Below are 7,729 nucleotides of genomic sequence, written 5' to 3'. Positions count from 1 at the left end.
ATCTTTGCTCTTCAACACTTTAAAAAGGTCTTGTGCAGCAGATTTGCCTAATGCAATACGTTGTCTGATTTCTTGACTGCTGCTTCCATGAGTATTGATAGTTGATCCAAGAAGAATGAAGTCCTTGACAACTTCAATCTTTTCTCCATTGAGAAAAATGTTTATTGATCCAGTGGTGAGGATTTTTGTTTTCTTTACACTGAGATTGCATTTTTTAGGATGAAATAAAGTGTATGGTTTGTTGAATGTAAAACTGATGGTCGTGTCTATAAACCTTCACTCAAACCATAATAGAAAGTTTGAAAAATAAGTTAACATACTTACTACCATTATTTTAAAAGAAAGATTATAGACTATGGCACCTTTTGGGGCAGTTATGCTCTGGCCTCTAGGGTCTCTGGGAATTGAGGCAGTGGCCCACAACAACACGTCAGGCTGGGGCTCACAGTACACTTTTGCTCTTACTGTTCTTTGGTTTTGAGCGTTGGTATGTGTGTGCATAATGTCTGTCTGCTTTCACCAGATGAGATGAGTGACGGACTCACAATGTACCCACAGTGCTTGACACATAGCACATGTTTAACCAATATTTGAATAAATGTGAATGAGTGAATGAGCTTATGATAATTAAATGAGACAGTAATGTGAACTACTTCAAGGAAGCAGTCAATACATAACTATTGTTTGGGCTGGAGTCCTTGGGTGGTTCAAACAGTTAATGGTTAATGTACTCAGCTGCTCACTGGAAGGTAGGGGGTTCGAATCCACCCTGAGAGGCCTCAGAAGAAAGTCCTGGTGATGCAGTCCTGACAAATCAGCCATTGAGAAAACCCCTGTGGAGCACAGTTCTCCCCTGAAACAAGATCACCATGAGTCACAGCTGACTCCTCACAACGGATTGTTTGGGTTTATTCTTTTGATCACTTTCAGCTGCAAAAGCCAAATTAACTCTTAATTTTGTATTTATTTGCCAAATATAATCTTCAAGACCATCTCAGAAAATTCTTCTGGCTCATGCTGTTGTCAAACATGTCACTTGAGTGGTAAACTTACCAATGCGCCTGCCTGTGAGCTCACCACCCCTGGAGAATCCCGAGCTGCGCTTCCGCCCACATTGCCTCAACCAGCCAGCCATCTTCCTCCTCCTCCACCACCACCACCACCGCCACCTCCTCCTCCACCTCCTCCGCCTCCTCCTCTTCCTCCTCCTCCAACACCCCTAGCACCATTGCTGCTCAGAAAAGCTGATCGCACGAAATCACTTCAGGTAAGAAACTATCATGTCAGTATGTTTTGGTCAGTTTGTAATGAATGGCCTTTTGACGTTGGACTAAGGCTTTTGACAGAAAGGCTGCATGGTTTAGTGATTTCAGATCTTAATTATATCAGTTGTTGTGTTTTTAAAACTCATTTCCCCAGGAACTCACAAAAACTTGATTTAAGAATTAAAGTGATGTCTTTCTTTTTTAAAAAGAATCAAATGAATCAATTACAGCAGAGTGGAAGATCCCTATTAGCTTCTCAGCATATCCTTTTACAATAAAGGAGACTTTCCTGGGAAACCAAATTAAGAACAGAAGTTTACTTAGTGATTGAAGTTGGAATAAAAAGAGTTGGCAGATTTTAAAGTTTACTCATTAAACTGGAGAATTAGACTTCATTACAGTTATTTGTCTGCTAAGGAAGCCTGAATATCTGTAAATCACTAAAATAGGTGCCACCCTGTTAAAAATCTGTAAAATTTTCATTATCAATACAATTGGTTTAAATGATTCTCTGAGTTAAATCTAGAGCCTACTGTTGTATTTGACCTAATGTAAACTGTTCTTACTATAAACTCTTGTAGGAGCTGGAGTGATTTTTCTAAGTAATTTAGGCAAAACTTCTTTTTGATCTGAGTAACTCCTTCAATTTCTACCTTAATATAATAACTCCAGGGGAAGATTCATTGCTGCAGGGAATTACCATCTGTTATTTACTCTCAAAGCTTAAATTTTGATGAATACCTTTTTAAATAGCCTCAGCATCCATGGGTACTGAATAAAGAATTATTCTTGGTTGAGTAGATATCATTTGTTATGTTCCTAGGACAAGTAAGAGCATACACTGTTAACTGTTAAGTTTTTAAAATTAGATTTGAAGTAACATTTGATCTGATACCCTGGTTCCAATATGAATTCTAACTTCTTCATGTATATTAAGGCTGGACCAATCAAAAGAGATGGACCCATGCAGATAACAGTTAAAGATCTACTGACTGTGAAATTAAAGAAGACACAAAGTTTTGATGAAAGGCAGAAGGTAGAGCATTGACCATATTCTTAGCATTTGTGTGTATGTGTGTGATTCTTCAGAAAGGCAGCAGAAGAGATTCTTTATTTATTGTGTGCATCTTATACTCAGCCACAATTGGGAGAACACATTCATAATGCCACAGGTCCAGGGCAAAGGATCCAAATGGTTTGGTACGAGCAGAGTTGAGTCTTTCAATTGTTCTGGTGATTGGATGGTGATGGACATTCTAGATCCATTGAGAGAGATGTTCTAAACACTAGCATGTAATCCACAACTTGTAGCAGCATCCCCTGCCTCCAGGAATCCTTATCCCTGCTGCTGTGGTCTCCATGGGTGCATGTACTAGCAATTTACTTGGACCTCTGCTGCATCTTTCTTCTTTTGCCTTTCAGCTTACACATTTGTTTGAATCCCCACTTGACTCTCACAATTCAGAGGTTTCTAACAAGATGGCAGTAAGGCCAAGAACGGTCTGTTAGCTTTTAATCTGGCTATTCTTTTAATCTGGTTAGTCTTCGTGTGGCACTATAGGACAAGCACTGGACTGCAAAGTTGCTTTGAACTGCAAGGTCAGTGGTTCAAATCTGCCGGCTGCTCCTTGGAAACCCTATACAGGGTTGCTATAAGTCAGAAGTGACTCAGTGACATTTAAAAACAATAAAAACAAAATTCTTTTATAGAAAATAAGCAAAAGCCTTATATATAAAAGTTATTCCAAGAAAAGCACGTGATGATTTATTTTAGTAGTTTTGGATCTCTTCCACAAAATGAAGAATTATTTAATTAATTAGATAGTTAGCTACCAATCATTAGTCTAAAGAAGTTATGACATACTTCAAAGTTTTGGAATGAAAATTGAAAATAGTAGATGAGATAAAAGTTAAACAGAATAGTAGATAAGTCTTACCACATACTCAGTACTCAAATATGTGTTGTTTCAGCATGTTTAAATTTGTAATACTATTTTTAAATGTGTGTTTAATAATGTTTCATTTTGCAATTAAAGCTTGGACCATCTCCAAAGGCTCAGAATCCCCTTATTACCGTCTCTGACCTGCAGCGTGTCACCCTGAAGCCTAACTCCAAAGTATTATCAGCTCGAGTTACTAATGTCTTAATGTAAGGAACTTCACAGTCATATGCTCTACTAAAAGAATACATTTTTGCTGTTTCTGACATTAAGACTTGTATATGCTCACTGTAGAAAGATGAGATCTAGTTGTTGTTATAGAGAAGTTTAAAGAATATACCAAGTATCCATATAACCCTATCATTGAAGATAACCACTGTTAACATTTTAGTCTTTCTCTAGACATTTTCACTACTGCCTTCATTTTGATGCTCTGTCTACTGTAAGATACACCATTGATTTTGCATAAAAAGAAATACTACCAAGTATTTTAAACACAGCCTGATTTCATAAATAATAAAATATAAAAATAAGCGTGTGTTGGAGTCAAGAGAATATGGCCCCCTTTAGTATGCCATGACCTTTGCCCTACATTATTAAAAATTATTTTAAAGCATTTTGACTACTTCAAAATATGCAGTCCATTGTATGTAAATTTCATAGGTAACAGCCTGTTTTGAGACAGTTAGGTTGCTTATGACTTTTTATTTAGACATTTTGTTCCTATAACTCTAATGAATGCCCTTTCTGTCATCCATGTGCATAGCTGAGTGTTTTCCTAGGATGGGTTCTTACATATGCAATTACTGAAGCAGGAAGTATTACTTAATAGAATGGTTACAGCACTTTATTCTCCCATGAGCATCTACTGCTATTTTTTAATGCAACAAATAGAACTATGTCCTAAGAAATTGCTTATAAAAATGACTGCTTTGCTTTTAGAAAAATGACTTGAAAAATCTAACAAATCTAACTTTCATGTTATTTATTTTATCAGAACTCCTGGTAAAAGCCAAATAGATTTACGGAAACTACTTAGGAAAGTCGACGTGGAGAGGTAATACATGCTTACGTTGATGCTTTCAAATCTTTTTGAAAAGTTGGTATAAAACACACCTCCGAACGTTTGCAATACTTTTGCAGGAGCCCAGGTGGAACCCCTCTTACTAATAAAGAAAATATAGAAACAGGAACTGGACTGACCCCAGTAATGACCCGGGCCTTGAGGAGAAAATTCCAGGTAGGCCTTCATAAATAGTAATTTTGTTTCCTTTTCTTCAAAATAATTTATTTAATGTGGCTCTGTGGATCAATACTGGACTGCTAACCAATTTGTCGGCAGTTCAGACTCACCAACTGCTCCTCATAAACACTATGCCAGGTCACTATGAGTTAGAACCGACTCAGTGGCACTTAACAACAACAACAATATAATCTAAAGCAGCATTCTTAATATATATAATAATATTTTTTGATAGTCCCTTGTACTTTGCAGAGAAGCCTTGGTGGCACAGTGGTTAAAACGCTCAACTTCTAACCTAAAGGTTGCTGGTTTGAGCCCACCAGCTGCTCCACAGGAGAATGATGTGGCAGTCTGCTCTCTTAAAAATGGACAGCCTTGGAAACCCTGTGGGGCAGTTATTATCTGTCCTAAAGGGTTACTATGAGTTGAAAATGATTCTAGGGCAATGGGCTTGGTTTTGGGTTTTGTTATACTATTTAGACTTCATAAACTTCTATGTGATAGCAAGGATTATCGTTTCTACCTTATCAATGAAAGTCTAATTTTATTAGTTGGTTTTGTAAGCCTGGTGTGATGCTGTGGGATAAGCACTAGACTGCGAACCTCAAGGTCAGCAGTTCAAACCTATCAGCTACTTCTCAGAAACCCTATGAAGGGTCACTATGAGATGGAGCTAACTCAACAGCACTTAACAACAACAACCTATATGCTTGGCACTGTGGTGGAGAACCCAGAATACAGTGGTAGGCAAAAGCAGATACAGATTTACCACCTTGGAACTTTCTGTCTAGTGGGGTTAATAGACATTAATCTAATAATCATATACTTGTATTATTTCGTACTGAAGTAAGTTCTGTGAAAGAAAGGGACAAGGTTTCATGGGAACCCATAGGAATGTGATGTAGCCTGAACAATCTAGGGATTGTCCTTAGATTGGATTTCCTTAGGAAGTGATGATGCTTAGTAAGAGTTGAAAAATAAATAGGCATTTACTGGGTAGGGTACATGTGCAGAATGGGGGAGGGCCTACCATGGGTGTCAGGGTGGAAAGAGTTACAAGTAAAAAAAACAAAAAAACAAACAGTATGTGTGAGGGCCCCCTGGTGGGGAAGAAGTGAGCATGGCATGGCCAGAGTGACTGAAACATAGCAAGATAGATAGTGGGGTAAGATCAGGACAGAAGTAGATAGGACTCAGAACATGCAGAGCTAAAGGAAAAAGTCTACGTAGGACTGACATACCAGTGGATCAGCTGGCCCGGCTATTGATTTCTTCTAAAGCCTGTTTATCTCAGTTACCTTTCTGATCACCTCTAGCATTACATTTGTGAGGAGTAAGCCCTCATTCTGTCACCCCTTCTGGGGTGCTGGGACAAAAGGCTGGTGGTCTCTTTGTGAAACTTTTATTTCCTTCTCCTTCTTGCAACAGAGACATACCACAGACTCCACTGTCTCTGCCACAATCCCCAACAACACTCTCTCTCCCACTCCAACAATATCGTTGCCTAACTTCCCTGACTTGGAATCAGTTCCTTCTGCTGGACAGCTTGGCTTCCCCACTTGTTGTTGTTGTTAATTGCTGTTGAGTTGGTTCCAACTTTTAGTGACCCTGTATAGGGTTTCTGAAGAGCAGCTGGTGGGTTTGAACTACCAACCTGTGGCTAGCAGTCCACTGTTTATGCTACAGTGCCACACCAAGACCCATCGCTTGGTGGTGGTGGTGGTTATGTGCCTTGGAGTCGGTTCTGACTTATAGTGACCCTGCACAGGGTTTCCAAGGCTGTAAATCTTTACAGGAGCAGAAAGCCTCATCTTTCTCCCGTGGAACAGCTGGTAGTTTCGAATTGCTGACCTTAAGGTTCGCAGCCTGATTCGTAACCACTATACTACCAGAGCTCCTTAGGACCCAGCGCTTAGGCTTCCTTTTTTCCTTTAATTCTGTTAGGTTTTACAGTTGACTGCAGGTAACAGAAACCTGACTGTAGTAGCTTAACCAAATAGGAGCTTGTATTTCTTACCCTTGGGAAATAGACAGCCCACAGAGGTAACAGCAGCTTCACCACGTCATCAGCATTCATGTCGTCACTGCTCTTCCATTCTTAATGTGTGACTTTCATCCTCATGGTCCAAATGGCTATACTTCCTGAAGCCTCATGTCCACATTCCAAGCAAGAGAAGGAGGAAGGGCATGTCCACTAAGCCACTTCTCACCTCTTTAAAGGAGCCTTATTCATGAACATCTGCTGGGAAGCTGGCAAATGTGGATTTTAGAAACTGGAAACATTGCTGCCCTGAACAAAATCTGAATTCTGTTAATGAGAAAAAAGAGTTACATCAGATTCTAAATGAGATCTTTATTTTCATAGCTGGCTCACCCCAGAAGCCCAACTCAAGCTCTGCCACCTTCTACAAGCAGCTTTGATGAACAAAACTGATGTCAACTCTGCCTGATGTCATGTGATGGTCCATAAAATATGCAGATAAACCATTCCAGATCCTTAAAGAAAAAAAACAGATGTAGTGGAGTACATATAAATGATCATAGTGTACTAATATACAATTCCATGTGAAGAATTAGGTGTGTGGACCCTACATATACTGTAGTACAAAGTGGTATTTCGATATTTTCTACTTGGCCTGATCTATAAAATAACCAGATGGGAAAATGGACTCTCCAAAATGATATCCTGGAGTTAGCCAGTTGAGGTTGGAGAGATAACTGGTTTGGACTGTGTAAGTACTGGATGGCATGAATAAGATAGACTGCTTCCTGTTTATCTTGGGAATAGTCAATGGAGTAAGCTAACAACCTCACTAATATTCTTTACTCTGTAGAGACTCTTCTCGGATAATTGAAAGGAAATGTATTTTAGCCTGTAAGGCTCATCAAATTTTTAAATGCTACACTGGTAACCTGATATTTAAAAAAAAAAAAAAAAAAAACGCTCTAGATATTACTTCTTTTCAATACAAATAAGAGTTAAGACCATTCCTTGTTCAAATTCACCTATTTTCCAAAACAGGATTTGAAGTAAAAGGCCCAACGTGACCTAATGAATTAGAATGTGTCATTTCTAGCACTTTAAGTAGTTAGTTATACCTGCCTTGGTGAGGTTTGGAACATTCTTTACTATTATATCTGCTATTCAGCTTCAGCAGATATCTATAAATTTCATGAGGAATTCAAGATAGGCCAGATATTTTCCATCATGCCCTGCCAAAGATTCCCTGAGGTCCAAAGTAGGTTGTGAGGCCCATTTTCTTGTCCTCCCTGGCCCCTGG

At 38.9% G+C, this 7,729-nt stretch overlaps 1 protein-coding gene across 1 annotated transcript in view; it reads left to right on the top strand.

Moving 5' to 3' along the window:
• Nucleotides 1–6,882, top strand: part of PRR11 (proline rich 11) — an 11,380-nt gene extending 4,498 nt beyond the window's left edge. Inside the window, exons 4-9 of the mRNA XM_006832379.1 lie at nt 989–1,267; nt 2,203–2,301; nt 3,302–3,414; nt 4,203–4,262; nt 4,349–4,445; nt 6,814–6,882. Coding sequence (XP_006832442.1) covers nt 989–1,267; nt 2,203–2,301; nt 3,302–3,414; nt 4,203–4,262; nt 4,349–4,445; nt 6,814–6,882 — 717 coding nt within the window. The remainder of the gene's footprint in view (nt 1–988; nt 1,268–2,202; nt 2,302–3,301; nt 3,415–4,202; nt 4,263–4,348; nt 4,446–6,813) is intronic.
• The last annotated feature ends 847 nt before the right edge of the window (nt 6,883–7,729 follow it).

The sequence above is a fragment of the Chrysochloris asiatica genome, unplaced genomic scaffold, assembly GCF_000296735.1.
Source record: "Chrysochloris asiatica unplaced genomic scaffold, ChrAsi1.0 scaffold00007, whole genome shotgun sequence".
Taxonomy (NCBI): Eukaryota; Metazoa; Chordata; class Mammalia; order Afrosoricida; family Chrysochloridae; genus Chrysochloris; species Chrysochloris asiatica.
This window is presented reverse-complemented; position numbering and strand designations above follow the sequence as displayed.